The sequence below is a fragment of the Neolamprologus multifasciatus genome, chromosome 5 (genome assembly GCF_963576455.1).
Source record: "Neolamprologus multifasciatus chromosome 5, fNeoMul1.2, whole genome shotgun sequence".
Lineage (NCBI taxonomy): Eukaryota > Metazoa > Chordata > Actinopteri > Cichliformes > Cichlidae > Neolamprologus > Neolamprologus multifasciatus.
Genome location: NC_140443.1, coordinates 18,797,613 through 18,821,607, shown reverse-complemented (window position 1 = coordinate 18,821,607; position 23,995 = coordinate 18,797,613). Strand labels below are relative to the sequence as shown.

General features: G+C 38.9%; 1 protein-coding gene and 1 long non-coding RNA gene across 2 annotated transcripts; one reads left to right on the top strand and one right to left on the bottom strand.

Moving 5' to 3' along the window:
* Positions 1-8,006: 8,006 nt before the first annotated feature.
* Positions 8,007-18,900, bottom strand: LOC146518414 (sodium- and chloride-dependent GABA transporter 2-like). The gene is made up of 14 exons (XM_085158574.1): positions 18,726-18,900; positions 16,416-16,550; positions 16,192-16,332; positions 15,902-15,989; positions 14,003-14,135; positions 12,435-12,569; positions 12,237-12,340; positions 11,596-11,720; positions 10,689-10,801; positions 10,440-10,577; positions 10,123-10,225; positions 9,740-9,840; positions 9,476-9,646; positions 8,007-9,138 (listed from the first exon to the last, which is right to left on the bottom strand). The coding sequence occupies exons 1-14, from the start codon at positions 18,898-18,900 to the stop codon at positions 9,043-9,045; spliced, it is 1,758 nt and encodes a 585-aa protein (XP_085014700.1). The 3' UTR covers positions 8,007-9,042.
* Positions 14,124-18,737, top strand: LOC146518415 (uncharacterized). Its single transcript, XR_014873967.1, has 3 exons — positions 14,124-15,938; positions 16,203-16,556; positions 18,154-18,737. It is a non-coding gene; the product is annotated as an uncharacterized LOC146518415 (long non-coding RNA).
* Positions 18,901-23,995: the final 5,095 nt, after the last annotated feature.

Here is a 23,995-nt window from a genome sequence, read left to right as displayed (position 1 = left end):
ATCCCCTTGAGGTTGTGGCCCTGGACTTTCTTACATTGGGGAGGCCCACAGACAGGTACCAGAATATTCTGGTGATGACTGATCTTTTCACACGGTACGCCTGGGCAGTTCCTACCAAAGACCAGATGCATGCTCTTTGGGCTCACGTGATTCAGACCTTCGGTTGCCCGACCAGGCTACACTCAGATGGAGGTGGAAGTTTTGAGTCTGCCCTGATGTACCAGCTGTGTAAGTGCTATGGCATTACGAAAAGCAAGACCACCCCATACCATCCGGCTGGAAATGGTGGGGTTGAGAGGATGAACCAGACATTGCTGCACATGCTTCGGTCCCTAGAGTCAGAGAGACAACAGAGGTGGCCAGAATATCTCCCAGAGCTCTTACAAGCATACAATAATACTGTCCATAGTGCCACAGGGTATGCGCCGTCGTACCTGATGTTTGGGCGGCATTTGAGACAGCCGGTGGATTTAAACCTAGGTGTTGAGCGGGAATCCCCATGCCACGACCTGGGAGGGTGGGTTAAGGACCATCACCAGAAACTATCTTTTGCCTATGAGATGGCTAGGAAGAAGATGAAGGCAGCAGCCACCCAAAACAAGAGGGCTTATGACCGAAGTGCGCGGGCCCTGCCATTGGTGCCAGGCGAGAGAGTTTGGATAAGGGACAGGAATAGGCAGGGACAAGGCAAGTTGCACCCAGGTTGGAGCTCAGAGCCGTATGTGGTAGTGGAAGAGGTTGGCAATACAGGTGTAGTGTATAGGGTGCAGCCGGAGAAAGGGGAGGGGGGGGGGGAGAAGGTTCTCCATCGGAATGCACTAAAGTTGTGCATTACCCCTGCAGCAGACTACCACTCAGAGGGGCAGGGAGTCAGCCGTGAGGGAGAGATGCTAGTTGAGCCTCCATTTTATGGTGTTGCGCCTAGCGCTCCAGCCCAGCGGCCGGGAGAGTTGTCAGAGGTGCGCCGCTCGACGAGGCCTAATTTTGGTCAGCCACCTGCCTGTTACAGGTCGCTTGACTAGTGTGACAGGGACTGTCACAGGTAAAATGTGGGGGGATGTCACACAGTGGAAAATTGTGTTTTTATATTTTGTTTTGGGATTAGACTGTGTGTTGGTACATAGTGTCGATTTTATTTGCATGTTTTTATTGTAATAGTGATATTGCATGTTTTTTTTATTGATATTCCTATTGCATGATTTTATCCCCATATTTATAGTGTGTGTTTGGTGTTGTTGTATAGTATTTTTATTCCACTGTGTATTAAGCGGACAATTGTAGGCACCTGTGAGGTGGGGGCGTTCCCCGAGGTGGCCTATCAGCCGCCAAACGGACTTAAGGGAGATAGACCTGTGGGACGTCACGAGATATCCGACGATCGGCCAGCATAACCCGGCGATCCAGTCCAGACGGACAAAATAGCAACAGTGGGGGGCGACGCGTGAAATCCACAGTAGGGCAGGGGGACGCCTCTGCCTGCATTTGGCGGGGCTGTGAGGGAGGCCGCGTGCAGGTGCGGAGAGTGGCTGGACTGCACGGCCGTGTACCGTCAGGCGGAGATAGGAGCCTCCTCCCTGGTCTGCTGCTGGCGAGTTTTACCATCCCGGAAGAGGAGTTCCTCTCCTGTCTCTTCTCCAGCTAAGGAACATTTGCCCGCATGTGTGTGGCTGGACAAGAGGGAATATAGGACTCTGGGGGGGGAAGTTTTTATCATACAAAAAAAACATTCATTTAGTTTTGGTTTTTAGTGTATAGTTATTCCTGCCGGCAGGGCTTTTAGCGGGTTGCGAACATTATTTTTATTGTGTAGCGGGGATTTTAGCCTGTATTTGGGGGTTCTGACTGTGTTTTACCCTAAAAATAAATGGTGTGTTTAAAGCTGGCTTAGCTTCTGTTCTCCGAGCGCTGACCCACTCACTCCCTTTCCGCTTGTATATATACGGACGTGGTGGTTAAGATTTAGGTCCACCAGTTTAGCGGCTACATATATATTACAAAATGTAATAACTGATTTAACACAAAAAAACCCAAACGTTTATGCTTTTAGTCCTTACTGTAGAGCATCATATTTTTATATTTGTTCATAATATTGTGTCCACCATCCTTGTTTGGATCAGGGTGATATGGTGTGTGATATATCACGTGGTCAGTGAGGCACTTTCTTTTGCAGACAGAATTACTGAGGATGCTTAAGGTCTCTATCCAGACTGATACCTCAAGACACATGGCAGCCAGGGACAGTAGCTTTTGTCTTTAACTTTTTCTGTCTTCAACTTTTTTATATATATCTTTTGGGTTTTTAGCCTTTATTGCAACAGGAAAGCTGCTGGGAGAAATTCCAGGGGCGCCTCATACTGGGTGCTGGTTTACTCAACCCAGTGACCTAAACCAGCATTCAGTCTTTTGGCTTTATTTCTTCTTTTTTTAAAAACCCTTATAGTAAGTTGCAGATCACAATGTTCCCTTTACAATATAATAAAACTGAGAATTACTGGTGTTTTATAAAATATACCCTTACATTCCAGGTTTCAATCCAAAATAACAAGTGTCTTTGTGCACAAAACCACGTTTGTAAAACTGTTCTGGTGCAGAAGAAAGTGCTTGCATAAAGTCTTGACACAACCCCAGCAACATCTTTTGGATAAACTGGAACACCAGCATGCTCCTAAACATCAGTATTCAACCTCATACTCCTTGTTTGGCTGCATGTCAGCAAATCCTTGCAGCCAAATTCCCAAGTCTTGTAGAAAGCCCCCCAGATAAGTGTAGGCTGAGGAAGGAAAATACTGCAGCCCATAGGTCTGTGATCAGTCAGTCAGAATTTTGGTTTAACTTGAGTAACTAACATCAGTGTTAACCAGAGATGGGCAGAACGTGTTACTGTAATCTGATTACTTTTTTCAAGTAACGAGTAAGGGATTACTATTGCAAAAACGGTAATTAGATTACCGTTACTTTCCCGTAGGAGCACTGCGTTACTAAAACCGTAATTTTTTTGCGAGAATGTCTCATGACAATGATGCCAGTGCGAAGTTCGTGACAACAGCTGTGTGCAGATCAACAATGGATAATATATCGAGTGCAGGAGAGAGTATGAGCATGCAGCGTTTAAAGCGTGGAAGTACTGACCTTACTTTGAGTTTGATTCCATAAAAAGTGACAAAAACATTAGTGTCCCTTGTGCGTGGGAAGAAAACTTCTTTTTACAGCGACAAAAAAAAAACCCTAAACAAGCACAGAGTGCGCTACGACGTAATGGGAAATTCACAGAGAAACTCGCGGATTCTTCAACTAACCTGCACCAGAGCACACCTCCGCCTACCCCACTCCTGCTTTACAGGTGAAAATAGAGCAACAGGACCGCTAGTCTGTGATTTAATTTATTTTCTGTTGTGTTTTACTTGCATCTATTTGAAAGACTGAGTGTAAACACAAAAAATATTTTATTTTATGTGCTGGAATGTGCAGAGAATAGGTTTAAATGTTAAACAAATTTCTTCAAGTCATAGAATGGTGCATATAATTTAATTTTTACTTGATGCATAAAGTTAAAAGATTAAAACTGATAAAACAAGTTTTTAAAAAAAAGAGACTTTTCCATTTGATTACATTTTGTATGATGGATTATGCAGAAAAAGTAGAATTGGGCTGAAAGATCTATCGCTTTATCAACTATTCAGGTTGTAAATCGTGTTTTTAAAAAGTAACTAAGTAATTAATTACTTTTGAAAATAAGTAATCAGTAAAGTAACAGGATTACTTTTTTGGTCAAGTAATCAGTAATTAGTTACTGATTTTTGACATATTGACAGAGCTGTGAGTTAACACCAGTGTTGGTCATGTTATTTGAAAAAAGTAACTTGACCAACACTGGTGTTAACTCACAGCTCTGTCAATATGGACCTCCGTTAACATATGCATAGGCTTTTATTGAGGAAGTAAGGGAATGGTCTTTGTATTGTGTGCTCTGCAGTTAATTTTGCAATTGACAACTACAGCGAACCTCAGGTGTAAAACTTAGCAACAGAAGGAAAACTTTAATATTTCAGGGGAAAAAACCCAGACAAAACTGAAACACAATCACACGTTTTTTCATAAAATGTTTAAATGAAGCTGTAAGTGAATGTAATCACATACACTACATGGACAAAAATGGAAACCCATGCCATGAAGGTCCCGGTGCACAGTTTTTGTGCTGATGTTAATGCTGTAGGAAGTTTCAAGCACGGCTGTTATTGTGTCAGCAGACTGATGACAACTTTTCAATTCAATTCAATTTTATTTCTATAGCGCCAAATAACAACAACAGTTGCCTCAAGGCGCTTTATATTGTACAGTAGATTGCACAATAATACATACAGACAAAAGCCCAACAATCATATGACCCCCTATGAGCAAGCACTTTGGCGACAGTGGGAAGGAAAAACTCCCTTTTAACAGGAAGAAACCTCCGGCACAACCAGGCTCAGGGAGGGGCGGCCATCTGCCGCGACCGGTCGGGGGGAGGGAAAGAATACAGGATAGAAAACACGCTGTGGAAGAGAGCAAGAGATTAATAACAAGTATGATTCAGCAGAGAGGTCTATTAACACATGTTTAGTCAGAAAGGTGACTGAAGAAGAAAAACTCAGTGCATCATGGGAGTCCCCTGGCAGCCTATGCCTATTGCAGTATAACTAGGGAGGATTCAGGGTCACCTGGTCCAGCTCTAACTATATGCTTTAGCAAAAAGGAAAGTTTTAAGCCTAATCTTAAAAGTAGAGATAGTGTCTGTCTCCCGAATCCAAACTGGAAGCTGGTTCCACAGAAGAGGGACCTGAAAACTGAAGGCTCTCCCTCCCATTCTACTTTTAAATACTCTAGGAACAACAAGTAGGCCTGCAGTGCGAGAGTGAATGGGGTGATATGGTACTATAAGGCCATTAAGATAAGATGGGGCCTGATTATTTAAGACCTGAGGAGCAGGATTTTGAATTCAATTCTGGATTTAACAGGGAGCCAATGAAAGGAAGTCAATACAGGAGAAATCTGCTCTCTCTTTCTAGTCCCTGTTAGGACTCTTGCTGCAGCATTTTGGATTAACTGAAGGCTTTTCAGCAAGTTTTTAGGACGTCCTGATAATAATGAATTACAGTAGTCCAACCTAGAAGTAATGAATGGATGAACTAGTTTTTCAGCATCACTCTGAGAAAGGATATTTCTAATTTTAGAGATGTTACTTGAAGTAAATGGAAAAAGCAGTCCTACATATTTGTTTAATATGTGCATTGAAGAACATATCCTGGTCAAAAATGACTCCAAGGTTCCTCTCAGTGTTACTGGAGGTCAAGGTAATAGAATAGAAGAATAGAATAATCCTTTAAATTTCCCACAAGGGAAAATTTGGATGTAACAGCTGCAAGAAAGACACATATAAAAACAAACAGTACACAAGACACAGAACAGAAACATACACAATTTTTACATATTTACATCCTTTTAGGCACTGTGCGTCTCAGCACATGCCCATACATGGTCTGTCACTTCATGGGTTATTTGCTGTGGTTCATAAACTGTTAAACTTTGTAATAACACCACTTCAGTTGTTCATGGCTGACTTGTTGCAACCTTGCTCTTTAGAGACCTATTCTTTCACAAAAATGAATAAAGGCAGATTGCATGGATAGGTGCTTGATTTCCATAGACCTGCAACAACAGAATGGGCCAACACCTGAACTGAAAGATCAGGAGGTGTGGCCTAATACCTTCATCTAAATAGTGCACCTAAAAACATTTCACAATTTTCCCATCTTGTACAGATAATCTTCAGATGAAGCCCCATTATATTATAATTATTATAAAGCAATAATATAATATTGCTTTTTGATTTCCTCAAGTATTTCCATCTAATACAGAATACAAAATCTACAGTGAAACAGTTCAAAGGAAATTAGGTCATCTTTCAGTAAAACTTGAAGTGAAACAGTAGCTGTGTAGCTGTTTACATATTTACCAAGCAAACAAAGGTTGCTGGTTCAATTCCAGCAGGAGACATAAATCAAATTTGTGTTGCGTGGCTGGGATGGTCATCTGGTGTAAGACAAATATGCAGGGCTACTTGTGCCAAGGGAGCAGCTGAAAGACTTAAAAAATAAATAAATATAATAAAGGATCAAAAATAAACAGCACACAGCCATGCTGCCCTATTTTGATGAAACACAAAATATTGTATCTGGAAATACAATCAGCCCAATAGTGCACTATAATGGATTCTACTTTTTTTTCTTTTTTTCCACAGAATTCAGAGGGATAGCGTTTAACTTTCATAAAGGTTATCTGATGGATTTACAAACTAATCTGTTACAGTCAGCCGAGATCACTTCACAAGCGAGAAGTGAGACCTCATTTCAGCAGCCGTTTCATCCTTTGAAACCACATTTGTTGCATGGATTTAGCACCTCTTTAAAATGATTAACTTAGCTACATACAGCAGCTCTGTCAGTACAGAAGTCTTGCTCAATGGCTGTTTAAAAGCATTTGTGTCAGTAAGGCGGTTTAAGGGAAGGTTGACCTTAACGTGAGAGAAGCTACTGTAAAAAACCAAAACAAACTTGTTTCAGACAGTGGATAAACTGAGGGGCTGCGCGAAGGCCCAGTACAAGATAAATTAAGAATTTTGAGCTGTGAATCTCTTAATCTCCTTTTGAATAATGCAGAAAAGAGAAAGTTGTAGACAGTTTAATAAAAAAAAAAACAATTTTTGCAAAATTCAAGTAAGATTACACTGGAAAGTATCATATAGTCCACTGCTTGCACACTTTAATGTATTAGAGATTTAATGAAAAAAATAATTTTTCATATTTCACTAAAAATATTTTCAGTCCATGAATTCAACATGTTTGTTGTTCTACTGCCTTACCAAAGGTTTTTTGTTGGGTCTGTTATAGTTCTGTCAGACAGTCAAGCCTAAAAAATCCCCACGGCTCCTGGCTTTTTCCAGGGCAATATTAAATGCTCTGCAAGGTTTTTTTGGACTTCATAACATGCTCTGTGTTCTGAAAACTGGCTTTAAGTGACTATAATTGTAGCTGTAACACAGCAAAGTATACAAGTGACACTGTCACGATCCTGGGTCTTTTAACCCAGCGTTTTGAGTTTTAGTTTATTTTGATGTTTATGGTTTGTTTAAGTTCATTATCTAAGTTCATTTGTTTATTCAGATTCCCTTTGTTTTTTCTACCCCTGTATTTAAGTTCCCCTCACTATTTATGTGTTTCATGCTGCGTGTCTTTTGTTGTCAAGTTCATGTTGTCATGTCGGCGTCCCATTATGTTTCCTGCTTTATTTTGAAGAGGTCTTGTGTTTCTATGTTCAATGTGTTTAGTTTTACACTTCCCCTGTGACTTCGTTGTGTTCATGTATGTCAGCTGTTTCCCCATGTGTTCCCACTTCCCTCCTTAGCCTCTTGTGTGTATTTAGTCCGTGTGTTTTCAGTCATTCCTTGTGAGGTCGACTGCTAGTCCACATTGTGTCGCCGGGTATCCACACCAGTTCTCCATGTTTAAGGGTTTTTCATGTTTCATTTCAGTTCACCCAGTTTAGGTTATTATTTAGTTCACCCATGCCCTTTGTTTGTATTTATTTTGCCAGCGATAATAAACTGCTCGTTTTCTGTTAATCCACGTCATGTTTCACATTGTGTTTCAGTCTGCATTTATGTCCTTTTTCACAACATATACAGTGTGCCTCAGCCAGACTGTGACAGATACAAAGTTACTGTACAGGCTATACGCTGTGAAAGTGGGTTTAACAAGAATGGCAGGTGGTCGTTTTTTGTAGTAATTTTTTTCTATGGAAAATAAAAGCAAAGAAGCAAAATTACCCCCAAAATTATTTTATTACACAAATTTAAAGTCACATGTTGAATAAAAACCCTTAATTAGTACAAAAATACTTTAGAAAAAAGGAAAACTCTGAATTAAAGTGTTAAAAAAAATTGTGTTACAGATTCAAGCAAGTCCTAATACCTTTGTGGAGGATATACATATTTGGTGTATTATATTTAATAAAAATACATGAATTAGACCCTGAATAAATGTTAGCCACAGAAATTCACCTGTCATGCTGTCATGGTGCACATAGCCAGTGACCCAAACACTGCTGAGGGAGTAGATTTGTTTGGTTTTTGGGTATTTGAAACCTACAAATATTACTGCTCAGTACAACATGTTATACATCCAGTCTCTTTAAGGATTTCAGATGTGCTTCTTTTGGACATATAAATGCCACAGACAGATCTCCTAAAACAAACTCTGATAAATTTATCCCAACCCATTATGTTTATAGCTGTTCTAGAGTTCTTAATAGAAATGTAAATCCATGCGTAAATACAGAAGTAAAATAAAAAAGCTCTTAATACTCTCTCTTAATGCTCTTCTTTAATCCAAGAAAATACTTACCCCTAAAATATAACAAAGTAAAACTAGCTTATAAGATGTAGAATTATTGTATAAATTCAAGCAGGAAGCATCTTTACGCCTATGACAACTGTAAAAGAGGTACTGTATATTCATTTAGATTTATATGTAGTAAAAAAAATGCTATTTTTTCCTCCCAGTGAAAAACACAAATGAGAATTTGGAATGCCGATAATATGATGATAATCTTTATGGATAAAAGTACTTCACCACCTACACATTACACTTACAGGAAAGCCATGCCACGTAGCTCCTAGGACACAGCTTTTGTGCTGATGTTAATGCCAGAGGAACTGTCGTTCTGTACCACTTTGTCCTTTTAGCTTAGAGTTGAATATAGCAATGATGGCAGTGAATTTCAGTGAATTTCAACACAATTTAATAAAAAAAAACAACAAAGAAGCTTATTTTAGATCTTTGATCTGTCAAGCTGGTCTTTTTGTGTTAAAACAATTTGCTGTACTAAAAATGACCCACCATATGAAAACCATGCAGTAAACAAGCTACTCTACATATTTTTGAAATTAAAAAAAATTTAAGTTGCTCTTAAAGTTTGGATTTTTTAAAAATATGGTCATTTGCTCCATTATCGTGGACATGCAGTGAAGCTCGCCCTTTCTTTTGCTGTCACCTCTGCCATCACTGGAAGATCATCTGCTGGGCGGGAGCTGGTCTTAAGACGCTGGAAAAAGGCATTAAAATTGTCAATGAATATCACCAGGGGCATAATTTTCAGGGGGGTTAGGGGGGTTATTACCCTCCAATAATCAGACCCGACCAATATAACCTCTCCAATACAATTATGAATTACCTTGCATAGATAGGCTGTTGATTTTCTTTACTCATTTCAGGTATTACCAGCAAAATAGTTGCATGTTTAATCATCTGGAAATTTACCCAGATTTATTTATTTATTTAGAGAGAGATCTTGACCCCTCCAATGTCCAGAACAAAGTTACGCCGATGAACATCACAGTTAGTTATTCAAATACAAAGCTGCCACTAGTAACATCACTGACCTGCCAGAGAGTCCCTCTACCTTTGGCCAGTTTGTAGATCATAGTGACTGGGATCATAGAAAGAGACGACATGGCGAGGAACCAGCCAATCCAGTAAGCCCACCAAGGATACACGTAGGTGTTGTTGAATTTCAGTGGTGTGTAACTTATCAGCAAAAACACAAGGGTTCCCTTTAAAGGAAATCATCGTCAATAATAAACAGTGAAAGATGGAAATTATACAATATCGATAAACTATTTAGTCAGACTGCTTCAGATGCTTACACTGCAAATAAGAGGAGTGGCATACAGCCAGCAGTACTTGATTAGTGACAAAGGTTTGTAACCAATCATGTCCTCAATGTTGTCACAGAAGCGTTGAGCACCTAGGACAGAAGTATTTATTTAATTATTGTAAACAAAAAAGAAGCTAGGGCGATTTTTACCTGGGTTAGCATGCTCACAGTTGCTGCTAATTTCCAATTTGCAGCAACTATAAGCGCATATGTTGCAACAAAGCGTACTCTTTCCCGTACAAGGATCTTGCTGTTGCTGCCTCCTCCACTTACATGTCTTTCCATGTCTGCACATTGAAGGGTGTGAACCTCCGTTTCTCTTTGGTTTCCATATATATATAAACAATTGTACCACTGACATTTATAACATACCATAGATCCATCCAATAATCACTGACTGGAAAATTGCCATCAGTAGAAGAGTGGGCCCACTGCATACATAGTGATCAAAGATCTGCAGAATGTATGCACCAGCCTAAAATGAAAGCAGCAAATACAGTGGATTTGATTTATTTAAAAAAAAGTATTACTGCAAACAACTCAAAATCCTGTTGATTTAATGGAAACAAAAACACATTTTAGGAGTGTACCTACTGTGTATTTTGTGTCAATTGACCATGCCGCAAAAAGATTTTACACAGTAAACTGATTACTTTTGACCAACAATAAATGTGCTTCTGACAGCTCACCTCTGACACTAATAACAGGCCAAACATATAGCAGAGCGCACAGATCAGCATCAGATAAAGCTCTCTGCGGTATCCTTTTCGTATCTGGGCTGGGTACACATCTGTTAACGAGGTCATGATGCTCTCGAGACCTGCAAACTGCAGAGCAACACAAAGACAGGTTAGTGTCAAGATAAGTTAAGCAAGAGAAAAACAATAACACTGCATTACATTTTTTTTTTACAAGACATAAGAAAGACTGAAGCTGACCTGGCCATCTATTCCCAGTAAGATGATCATGGTGAAAAAGCACACAGACCAGACCTGAGGCCATGGCAGCAGGGTCACAGCTTGTGGGTAAACTATGAAGACAAGTCCTGGACCTACAGAGTGAAACCAAGAACAAGTGTCACGGATTCAAATATTGGGGATGGATACAAGAGGAAAAACCAAAATAACAACACTGGTCCGGCCGGGTTGAGTCAAACGATGATTTTAATGATCACACGCGTGGGAGATGGACGCCGTACGCAGACAGCATCAGATCTCAATATGGTGGAGCACTGATCAAACTCTTATAGCCTCTAGTGGCCCCCACCTAATCATAAAAGCCTAAACATTCGCATTCTTTCTCTCACACGGCGCCTAAGCTACGACCATGGCTCCCTGTTTATCTGCTCCTGCTGAGATGGGGCAGAAAACCTCTCCGGTATGTTCTGTTCTCTTCTAATCAGACAAATAAGGCGATGACTTTCTGCGAACAGTATTTCTTATAACTCAGCAGTATAATGCATCATAAAACAATATCATTCATTCACAATAAATCAGCAGTCTAATGTAATGCAAATCAGTTTAACAAATGTAATAGTTATCACCTTCTTCTAATTCAGGAGAATAATGCAAACTAAAACTACATAATAATTCACAATCTTTAATTAGGGGTCTAACATGGCATAAAATAATATTATAATACCACACAAGTAAATCATGTCAGAGTGCCACAGTGTCTTTAGTTTACGGAAAAATGTTTAATGCATTTTAAAATTTAGAAGGTTCCAGGCTTAATAATTGTCATGAGGAAAAAGATTATTTCTCAATTTACAATCCGTAACTTTAGAGAAAAAAAAACAAAACACATGCCAGTCTGAAATCTAACCAAGCAGGTGTGCAGCCTCACCTGATTCAGCAACTGTAGCAATGTCCATACCCTGTTTTTGTGACATGTAGCCCAAAACTGAGAATATCGCAAAGCCCGATACGAAGCTGGTCCCACTGTTCAACAAGCAAAGATAGAAGGAGTCTCTGCAAATCAGAAACAAAGCTTGCTGTCTTTATTTGTGAATCGGTAACGTACAACAAGGATTGACACTGTGACAACAAGAAATTACTAAAACTTCTAAATATGTCTGTGTGTGTGTGTGTCTGTGTGTCTTCTGTTCTTCACCTATCCTGATGCACACTTAAGTTTGGGTTTTTTTGTGTGTGTGTGTTTGGGGTGTGTGTCATATTTATGGAAGTTGTGCTGATGTGAATTTAATTCTTCTTCGTGCTGTATCTCACATTTTGTGTTGTTCCTGCATTATCATAACAGTGTTGGTCAGTGCTATTAAATTCTTTTGTTTGGGTGCAGGCTAAAGTTACATTGACTCATAGTAAGGGTTCAACACTTGTAATGAAAAAATTTAATTAAGATTTTGAATCTTTTACACCAGTCTTATTAACTGATAATTCTTTAGCATTAGGAATTAGCAGCTATAGTAGGAAATAATTGCAAATTGTGATTTAAACCATCAAATTAGATCTTCATCAGGTAGTCACCTATAACAGTTATTGTTGTACTTGTTGTAGCTTCCAAGTGTAGTCAGGCATCCCAAACATATGGCATAAGAATAAAATATTTGTGTTCCAGCATCCATCCAGACCTGTAAACCAACAAAAGATTATTTTTCCAAAAATGCTGCTACTAAATGCTGTTATCGTGGCACAAACATCAAAAGAAAATAGACTAAATCATACCTGTGGGTCTGCAAGCCGTGCCGGATTGGGATACAAGTAGTATTTGATCCCATGGAAAGCTCCGGGAAGAGTTATTCCTCTGACAAACAGCACAGCTAATGTGATGAAGGGGAATGTGGCTGTGAAATATGTAGCCTGTAAAAAAATAAAACGGGAAATACAAAAAGTACACCATAACTGACAATAGAGGGCATGGTAACATTTGCAAGGGGATATGTTGTGACAATGCTGTGATTTTTTTTTAAATTTCACCAATCCATCAATGTTACTTAATAAGACAATCTTTATTTATTGTTTTTTACAATCTTGAATTTTCTAACCACAATTTCTTGTCACAAACACAAACTGTATCACTTCAGGAAAAAAGGCACCAGTGGATTAATTCAATTAACTCCAGTGATTTAGGAAGAAAAGAAGTTACTACACGCTACAGTAGGTAATTATATGGCAGAGGCAGCTGGGATCTATTGCACACGTCTCTCCCACAGAGAGATTTCGCAGTCAGCACTTCCAATTCACTTTCTCACAAATCACAAGCCTCACATGAGTCATGCCTATCCACTGAACGAGGCACACGAGAGTCTTAGTGTGTTTCGTAACGTTTCGTCAAACTGTTGCTTTCTATATGAAATTAAACTCGCAACCGTATTTGACATTAGCTTGCTCGTGGCTGCTTTAAGTTTATGTTTGAAAGATTCAAATTGTTCAGTTACTTTTTTTATCGGTCTAGACAAAAAAACCCTTTGGGTTATATAGACTGAATATGTTACATCACAACATGTGGTTTATCTATCTATCTATCTATCTATCTATCTATCTGTCTGTCTGTCTGTCTGTCTAACTATCTATCTAACTATATGAACATATAAGAAGAGATGACGGAAATACAATCTTAAGATTGCTTAGGTCTATTAAAAATGTCACTGTGTAAAATTTCTAATTTTGTAACCCTCATGTGCAGTACCGTAGGCTGTTATGTGTTGTGGTCTGCTTTGAAAGCTAAGCACACGTAACACTGAACTATTGGCTTGGCAGCAGCCCAAGAAAAAAAAACTGTGGCTGTCTGGGAGTTCTGGTCTGTTTTTTTCCATGCCACACCTTAGTCACTCAACCATTCTCAGTGAGGAAAAGTTGTTGTGGGTGATTTTAGAACAGGAGGGAAAGTGTTTCAGATTATTTATGACCCCTTCATCATCAAGTAACCACTGATTATAACGTTTTGTGAACTAGACATCCTGTACTATGTCCGTCATTGAATTTAAGTGCCAAACATTAAAAAGGATCTCCTTTGTTATCTTCTTTGTTAAGCATGCGGTGTGTGCTAAGTGGAACACAAGTCTCCTAAAGGGGTTTTTAGTACTCAGCTGTAAAAGGCTGATGGGGTTTTTTCATCACCCTGCCGCGTGGGCTGGTAAGCGGGTGGGCTGGTAGGCAGGTGGGCGGGCATTGTGGTCACCCAAGTTTCTGAATGCAATAACTCAATAATAAAGCGACGTAGGAGCTTCAAATTGACAATACTGGTGTATCTACTACAAATCTCGGACACACATTTGTCATTTTAGTGTTACCTTTCCTGTGGATTTAACTCCCTTCCAGACACAAAAGTAGCAGATGACCCAGGCTAGAAGAAGACACAGAGAAAGTTCCCACTGAATGTTTCCCAAGGCCTCTATGCCAGAAGATATGTTCAACACCCGACGCCTGAAAGATGATGCAGTGTTAGTTAGATGAATGGCCTTTTAAAGCAGTATGTGTTGTTGTGTAAAACTTCATCTTTGGACTACAGTTACTAGTTAAGATTTTAAAAAAAAAATTACTGTCATTACCTACACATATGTGTGAGTTTGGAGAGGGCTACAAAAATGGGCAACATGTGAGCATGCGTGAGTTTGCATGTTGAAAATCCAATACCCAGGAACATTTATATCAGAAAGGAATGTGTTAAAAAAATATTATTAGTTACATATTTGATTGACAAGTCACTGGGGCCAACATGAAAGACCTGATGAAGTTGAAGTTCATTAAACTATTCAGAATGATACATGCTTGAATGTGCAATTAAAATCACTTCACACCTTTAGTACACAGGTGTTTTCAATTATTCTGGTTGATTGATCCCATCTCAGTGCTGAGGGGGAGCTATGCTGACAGATGTTACAGCATATGCTGTTACACGTGAACTGTCTTGCTCAGGAAATATGAGTTTCTCAGATAAAGCAGAAGATCTGAATAAAACTTCATAATAGTGCAGATTAGGTAATTTCTTTGTTTTCACGTTGTGTTTGAAGGTGTTTTCAGTTAGGAGCAATCAGACATCTGTGTGGCGCTAAAGGGACTCACCAAACTACCTGATAAAACTGGCAAATTTGTCATAGCACATGCAAAGAAACACACGAAAGCAGTGTGGAAAAACAAAGAGCTGATGTGGCTGTGGCATCGAAATGCAGAGCTTTTATCTTTAGTATAGTCAGTGTTGGGAAGGTTACTTTTAAAATGTATTCCATTACAGAATACAGAATACATGTCGCAAAATGTATTCCGTTACGTTACTCGATGAGAGTAACATATTCTGAATACTTTGGATTACTTAATATATTATCATGCTGTTTACAACTACATGAATGTACTATTGCTGTGATTTATTACTGCTACGAAGGTCCGCGGCCCCGAAGTAAAGGGACCTCTGGCTAATACGGCGGGTTCTGTGTCGGGCTCCTAGCCGAAAAATAGCTTTACTTTGTTGTCTGGGTCAACTTTGCTACGAGAGACAGAGAGAGGCATTGAAAGGCTGCTCCAACGGAACTTATTGTTTCGGAGGAAAACACGAACACAGCGTACAGTCGAGTCTTAATAGCTTACTTACAACTGGGCTCGTCAGGCACTCTTCTTGGCTGCAGTGGTTATTATTATATTTGCATGCTTCCAGCTCCCGTTTTTGCTCATGACAGCTCGTACTTTTCCTTTTTCTCCCTCCCTCGCTCACAGACACATAACGTGTATGGCAGTCCATTCTCCCTGCAGCACGGACTACACAGCCTATGATGCTACATTCTTTAGAGCTATACCAGTAGCATTCTGCCTATTAGCTTAGCACAACAACAACAAAAAGGCCTCTCTCACCCAGGAAACACAGAGAGAGAGAGCGTCACCCTGTAACCATGGCAACCGTAGCGCTGCCACCTGGAACAACAGAACGTAGCTGTCAAACAAAACCCTATGAATCCTGACCCGCCACAATATGAAACAGGGAAGTACCGCTGTGTAATCCATTTATTTCAACAAAGTAACTGTATTCTAAATACCACCTTTTTAAACGGTAACTGTAACGGAATACAGTTACTCATATTTTGTATTTTAAATACGTAACGGCGGTACATGTATTCCGTTACTCCCCAACACTGAGTATAGTATACCTATAGCTGAGCTTTCAAATGAAGTTTTATTTAAAAAAAATCATGATAACTCACTGCCAAAATTCTACAACAGAAGATGATGAATTTACAGGTAATGTCCAGTTGAGGGTGGCATTGTAGTTGTTTATTACCACACAACGATCTGAAATAGATTAAAACACAGTCAAATATGACAAATCTTCAAATGCTTGAATTTTATTTATGTCAGTTAAATTGCTTAAGCGAGATGTCACATTTAGAAACACAATGAAGTGACATTAACATTATGCATACTATTTTAAGACCACTGATTTTTTGGTGTATGCAAAGGCAGAGAAAAGTATAATAGCAACATGTGTATTTACTTGTATTCCAGGTGTTATTACAGGTGGCCCATGGCAACTCTCCAGAGAAGGAAGAGAACAAGTAGAGAAAAGCCCAGGCTAAAATCACAATATAGCTGATGCTTCCGTAGAAAATTATCATTTGGCTTGCATATCCCATGCCTGGAAACAACAACTGTTAGCATTGTATTCCCTCAGTTTTTCTTCATTGATCTGCTTCACCACAATTCCAGTGGTTAGCTCACCTTCAAACAAGGGGCAGACCTTCCTCCAGCACATGATTCCTCCCTGACTAGTGTACTGGCCCAGTGCCGTCTCCAGCACAAATAGAGGTATGCCACATGTGAGAAGGAATAGGATGTAAGGGATGAAGAATGCGCCTGCAGGTGACAACAAACTACATTAGCACATGACTGGTATACTATATAGCAAAAATATTCATGTTCATCTTTCAAGACAATAAGTACTTACTTGGGCAATGCTAGGATATACTTTTGAATCATGAGAGAAAAATCTAGCTGCAGAAACATGTCATATCTGTAGTTAGTAGACTATAAAGGTATTATGAGTGGACTGAAAAGAACTGGGCCCAGGAGGGAACCTTGGGGTACACCACAAATGGTTTGTTTTTTGTTAATGGAATTAGACTTTTCTGATTGGCTAGAATGGATGTCTCACTAGTATCTGCAGTGACACACAGTTACACACAAGTGAATATTACTGGAACTATCTCTGACTGAATTTTCACACAAAGGACACAGTTGAAGGCAATTTGTCTGAATATAAATATATTTTATAGTCTATGTACTTTAGGAAAGGTTCAAAGCCTAAGGTGTAAAATACGGTGGTGCAGCGGCCCAGCTTTAAGCCGGACCTGCTGCCCTTGGCTTCATGTCTTCCCTTTCTCTCTCCTCATTTTGTTATCTATCTTCATTGTTTTATTAAATAAAGTCCAAAAGGCCCCCAAAACAATCTTTTTTTAAAAAAGAAATTTGCATCTAGTTAATTAAAACACCTAGAGGATCTATCTTGAGATATCTTTTTGCAATGCACTTTTAATGAGATGACTATAAATTATATGTTTTTTTCTGCACAATCTGACATCATTTTGTGTTGCTTTTATGCAAAGTATTTACATTTCCAATCTTCTTACATTGAGCAATGTTACAGTAAACAATATGACTAAATCAGTAGTGGTGCTTAACTTAACTATCAAAAGCTATACCCAGCCACTTACAGTGTCCTGTCCATGACACATCAAGATAAAGGAACTGTTCATGTGGATTAGGAACACTGACAAATGACTGAAGCCAGCAGAATGTAAAAGAATATACACGGTTACAGAATCTGCTGCAGCATCAGTCTTTACATTATTATTTCTGAGATTCCGATTTTTTATAACTGCAGGGAGATGTTTATAAGTACAACAGTAGAAACCAGGTCAGGTTTCAGGATGATGCTGTTATAGTATGTAATAGTGTGTGGTCTAAAATAGGATGATTTAGAAAAAGACAGAAACCTTTGAGATATCTCTGTTAGCTGATAGTTTAGATACATTCATATTTACATAATTCAATTGTTCAGCTATTTTTTATGAGGTAAGCTAATAAAGCCACAAGTATTTTTTATTGCTGTTGCCAAGCAGGATGCAGGATGATTCTTTCTGGGGCAGTTCACTTTCTTCCATTGTCAAATAAGTGCTACCTTGAGCGACTGTGTGTGATTCTTCTGTGACACATGGCTTTTCTCAGTAAGAAAAAAAAAAAGGATGGGAAATAAGAACCCTGAATTTATCACTTGTTATGGGGACACTTGATCAAATTGAAACAACGGCTGATAACGTCTATGAGCAGATTGTCAATTTCTCAAGGATAAAAGCTAGAACATTTATATAATGTCATCATTTTGCTATGGCTGAAAATAGTCGTAAGGCCTGAAGTTTATTTGTTTGAAATGCCTCTGACATATCTGTCCTCATTTAAGGTCAAAGAAGGGGCAAATCACCAACTTTCAAATGAACATTTCCATCCCTAAGAGGTAAGTCAATAATATTTCATCTGTCTTTTGTTCGTTTGATTTCATTCATTCATTTTTGGAACGTTATCATCAAAATCTGCCACGTGAAATGTTTACGATGTCCAGTTTGTTTCCAGTTTAGCACCATCACAGCTGGATATTTTTTCATTCAAGTGGAGCAATGCTGAACTTAAAGGGCTTCAGCAAAGAATCTGATTGTGTTTTTTGGCATGGACCCAGACTGAATGTTATTTTTTATAGCCTTTGTAACCTGTCAAATCCTTAATCAACAGGCAGACAGAGACACAGATGGATAGCAGATACACTTCACATTGGACAGTTTTAATCATTTGCAGCTTTTAACAAAACTTTGAATGAAAGTATTTGGCAGTGAAAATAAATATCTAATTAAAGCCCATAATTGTGCTTTGGTGAATAATAAAAACATATCTTCTCAATTCCTTAAGAGAAAAAAAACACTGTGATCAACCATAATACTACACTTTTAATAATTAAGGATAATGAATAGAAATACTTACCTCCACCATTCTTGTAGCAAAGATATGGAAATCTCCACACATTGCCTAGTCCAATAATAGCACCGGCCACAGACAGGATGAACTCCTTTTTGCTGCCCCACTTGCCACGCTCTTCAACAGTTTTTGAAGTGCTCTTTGTGGGGAGATGAAACAGCCTGCACAGAGAGTCTGTCATACTGCTGAGCAAGTGGTCTGATGGTAGTACTGGCAAAGACTCTTGAGTGTCTGGATTGACTGGCTGGGGACTGTCTGGGGACTGTCTGATTTGTATTGGGTTACCCAATGCTTATCTAATTGATGACCTGCACGGCCACAAGGGGGACCTCTAGATTTATACCCAAAAGTAATTTCCCAGCATATAGCCGACAAACAGGAGAGAGAAGCACGTGTGACTAATCTCTTTTTGAGCATGGTATTGAAGGCTTAGAAAGCAGGGTTCACTGTCTCAAACCACCTATAATGACTAACAACTACAGTAAGAGTGATAGTTTAACCAAGTTAAAAACAGAGATTAGTCTCATCTCAGTCTTCTTGCATTCATGTATATTGTTATACATTATTACAGTTTTGTGTAATAAAACATACAAGGATCATGCAGGAAATTTCCAATACTTAATACTGAAGCCCCCAAGAGAGTCTTTGCCAGGAGGCCAGGAATTTCTAAAGCCTCATTAGATGCCATTTTCTGTGTGCTGTGTACATTTTGTTCCATCAGAAGAAGTTCAGCTAAACACCTTAGCACCATGTTGCCTTCTTAATAATGAAGACTTATAGATATTTTGTTTATTTTTAGAGGGAAAATTTGGGACTCTTCTACTGTGAAGCTATACTGTAGTGTACACACTGCAGCGTGCGGTTTAGCATTGTCTTAAAGAAATATGCAAGGCCTACTTCAAAAAAGATTGTTGAGGGCAGCATATGTTGCTCTAAATAATGTACAGACCTTTCAGCTCTGTGCCTTTCCAGATGTGCAGTTTGTAATTAAGTAATTTGCATCTTATTTCCTGTGCAAGCAGTAAAGACACACTCGCTTTTTCACAGGGCTACATAAAGTCTGGTGAAAACTTTATTTTCACGTGACCATATGTGACAAAAGCTTTGAAGATGGTAACCACCTTCCTTGCAAGTGGGTAGAAGCAACCTTAGTGGGATTCAGTTTCACACTGGTCATGTCATGTAAAAGATTTTTTTTTTAAAGCAGGCCTCAGGTTTTCCCCACTAAATGACCCACAATGCCCTTTAAGATGAAGTTTCTATAGTCTCAGTGTAGTCTTTATTATCTGAATCTGGAGAGAGTTGCTTTAGCCTCATCTGGATAGATGAGCTGACATAGAAACAGAAATATGTCCAGTAAGAAAATTAACTTCAAAACTAGGTAGCAGAGCATCTTTACACAGTCATTCAGAGTTGTTCTCAGGGTTCTCCTGGCTGCCTGAAACATTTCTGCTCATTCTTGATAAAGTGAACCTTGAGCTCACATTATTTATAAACACTCTAAACATCACTCTCACATCAGAATATGTGCCCATAATTATGTGCTAGAAAAGTTTCCAGTGCACAGTTGAATCCAAATGGTACACAGGTGTGTAGAAAGTTGTGGGGAACATAAGTTCGTGTTCTATCTAGAGAAATCAATCTTTAGTAAGGATTTGTAGAAGTAATATAGGTTGGTGAACTTTAACCTCCTAAGACCCGAACTCTTCCACAGCATGCATTTTTAATTTCTCTTTGATATTTGGGCATATTGGGGACCGGTGAATGTAAAAACAAAGGATTACCAGATATTTTTTTAACCTTATTTTTGTTTTTATGAAAAATAAGAGCCACATATGAGGATATTCGTCTAAAATTTCGATAGAACAGTATCCCACTCCATTATACTCGTAAGTATCCACTTACGAGTATAATGTCCTCGTAAGTGGATATCAGGCCCTTGTAGAGCAAAATTGAGTATGTGATGTCCACATATGTGGACGCCAGGTCCTAGGAGGTTAATGGTGTAGCTGTTATTCCTCACAGTGTGTTTGTGCTCAGGATGCACAACACTTTTTGCATTTGGCTCTATTTTGATGATGTCCTTTTGCAGTTTCTGCAACAGGTAGCAGACCTCTTTAACAGGACTGGTTTTCTCAGTTTCAGATTAATTGATGGATATGTATTCTATTGTGATAATCAAGTTAAACTCAACCATTTGTCACCATATCTGCAGGAGTAGGGATGGGTATCGTTTAGGTTTTATCCGATACCGGTGCCAAACCGGTACTTTTGAAACGGTGCCGGTGCTTAAACGGTGCCCAAACCGGTGCTTAAAGAATGGAAAACACAAAATTGGTCCAAAAACCTCTCATGTTCAGCTGTTTTTTTGTAAAATGATAACAATGTTAGTCTTTTCTGCAGGTATAGGGCATATATGGTATCACTCTGGGCTGGAAGCAGTGCTTAAACAATGGAAAAAACACAAACTTTGTCCAAAAACCTCTCATGTTTAGCTGTTTTCCACTTTTTCTTCGGTCATTTTAGCCTTTTTGGCCAGGGTGAAGGGGGTATCTGACATCAAACAAGAAGACAGCCGCATGTAGCTATGATGGTGTTTGCTAGTTCACGTTACATGCATTAATTTAATAACGCGGTTAGCTTACTCAACGTAAATTACACACGAACAACATTAAGCTACTCACGCAGAGAAGAACGGCTGCTGCTGCCATCATCATTTCTGCTACACTGGCAGGGCTAGGTTCATCGGATTTAAAGTGTGACCTCCTTTGACAGTATCAGCTTAAAGCACTTGTTGCAGGCTGCTGAGTTTGCATCTTTTGCTGTGAAGTACAGCCAGACTTTTGACCGCTTTGCCTTGGACATTTTAATCTGTAGCTCTGCTCTAAAAGAACTTACGTACCTGGACCCGCCTACTATCCTCGAAACGTAAAATGATTGGCTAGAATCTAAAGTGTATCATTCCATACCAGTTGGTGGCGGTAATGCACCTTTCAGTTGTTTGCCAACCGCCAATAGAAATGTAAGGAAGAAGAAAGTGTATCACAGCTCAGGAAAAAAAAGCACCGAAATAAAGCACCGAAATGCGCGCTGCTTTTCGGTCTGGTTACTACCGTTTATGTCAGAACCGGTGCCATGATGGCACCGGATACCGGTACCCATCCCTATGCAGGAGTTGATTTTGATGAGGTTAATGTTAAAAAGTTCCTGTTCTTCTTACTGTGACACATGCTGAGCAAACACAACAAAAATAAAAAACTTTTTATTTACTTTTAACTTTCTGGATAAACTAAATTGTCTATGTTTAGGAAACTAAATATATGACTTTGATTTTTCAGCTGTTAATGTTTTCTATTTCATGTATCACTTTATATCTATGTTTTCTTCTACTTCCCTTATAACTTGTCCTAGTATTATGTTGCCTCCAAGTATCTAGTAACTAAATTACTCGTATTCATTTCCATCATTTCTTCTCATCAAGGACTATTTATGAGCATCTCACTATTTCAAAGTCACAGCAGGGGGCACCTCAGGATCTTTGATACCGCTCTCTGAGTGGAGACTGATACTTTCCTCCTTTGCTGCCAGTGTTGGCATTCACACAAGTGCTTTGCTCCTTTTGGCAAATTCTCTTTGATTAAGCAGTGAAACAACTATTCAGAAAATAAAATTAAGTTTTGATACCACAAAGTTAAAATATTCCTTTACAAATAAAAATCCTGCATGCATAATTTAAATTCAGTTCAATTCAATTGTATTTATATAGCGCTAAATCAAAACAACAGTCACCTCAAGGTGACTGTTGTATCGATTTGATGCTTAGTTAATGCTTAGTTAACCAAAAGAACAATTAGAACTCTTAATATTAACAATATCAAATAGAAATCAAAAAAATAGTATGTATCATATGAAAAACAAGTACAGTGTGGTGCAAAAGTCTTGAGCTGCTCCTCATCTCTTTATGTTTTGCTAGGGAATTGGTAATAGGTGTAGCAGTTAATTTAAAACATGCAAACATGTGAGGCAAAAACAGGGTTTGAGCTGAAAATCAATATTTTCAGCTTCATTCTTCAACACGGGTCTGAATTCTCTTAGGCAGACCTTCTTATAATTTCTTTAAGTAGTCTTTAGGAATAGTTCTCCGGGCTTCTAAAAGACATTCAAGCTCTTCTTGAATGTTGGCTGCCTTTTGTTCTGTTATCTGTCAACATGATCCCATACTGCTTCAATATTGTTGAAGTCCAAGCTCTGGGAGGTCAACGTGTGATTCGTCACTCCAGAGATCACATCTCCACTGCTCTAGAGTGCAGAGACATTCCTTCTTGTCCCACTTTGTTATAATACCACTAACAGCTGACTGTAGAATATTTAGTAATGAGGAACTTTCACGACTGGACTTGTTGAATTTTGCTTTCTACCAGAAAATCTTGAAAGAGAATGTCTATCAATTCATCCCCTGAAACTCAAGTGCAGTTTGGCTATGCAAGCCCACATGTGAATTCCTTACAAAAATGAATATTTTGGAGTGTCTTAGTCAAATTCTTTACTTAATTCAGGGTGAGATGCATCATCTGAACCTTAAACGGGACTGTTCATGCTGATGAATTAATACAACTCAGCTCACTCAAAAGGAGAAGAGTGGGTCAATATTCCTTTGCAGTCATGTAAAAGCTTGATTGGAGTTCTTGATGCCAAACCTTTAAAATAAACCTTTTCTGTACATATTTGTGGATAGATGTGTTCACATATCTGGGTCGATTCCAAAAGTTAATCTTTCTGATTAATTGAAACTCGGGTAAAAATTTTATTCCAAATCTGTCCATAATGTTTTTCAGCAATCTTTTGTAACTAACAAACCAAGAAACAAGCAAGCAGTCAAAGTGAACCAATCACATGACTACTTCAGTGGAGGTAATACGTTTGAGAGCTAATAGATATTTGTGACCACTGACAAAAACTAGCATAAATTGAAGGAGCCTATAGCATTAACACTGAAGGATGTTGTGGGTCCAAAGACGTCCAGTTGTGAGAAACTGTTTTCTTTGGAGAGACTTTAAAGATGGGAAGGAGAAGACACACAGGGAACAATGGCCAGACATGAGAAGCAAACACAAGATGCACTGAGAGTATTTTTAAGTAAAGTGAGCCAGTTGACTGGAGGAAGTAAAGGAGTGGAGCTTACTCCTTTATAAGGGTTTCACTGACTCCAAGGGTGATGTTTGACAGTTGTGCACAGGCCTTGACTTGGTCAGTAAGGCCTTTTACTACTGAAAAAA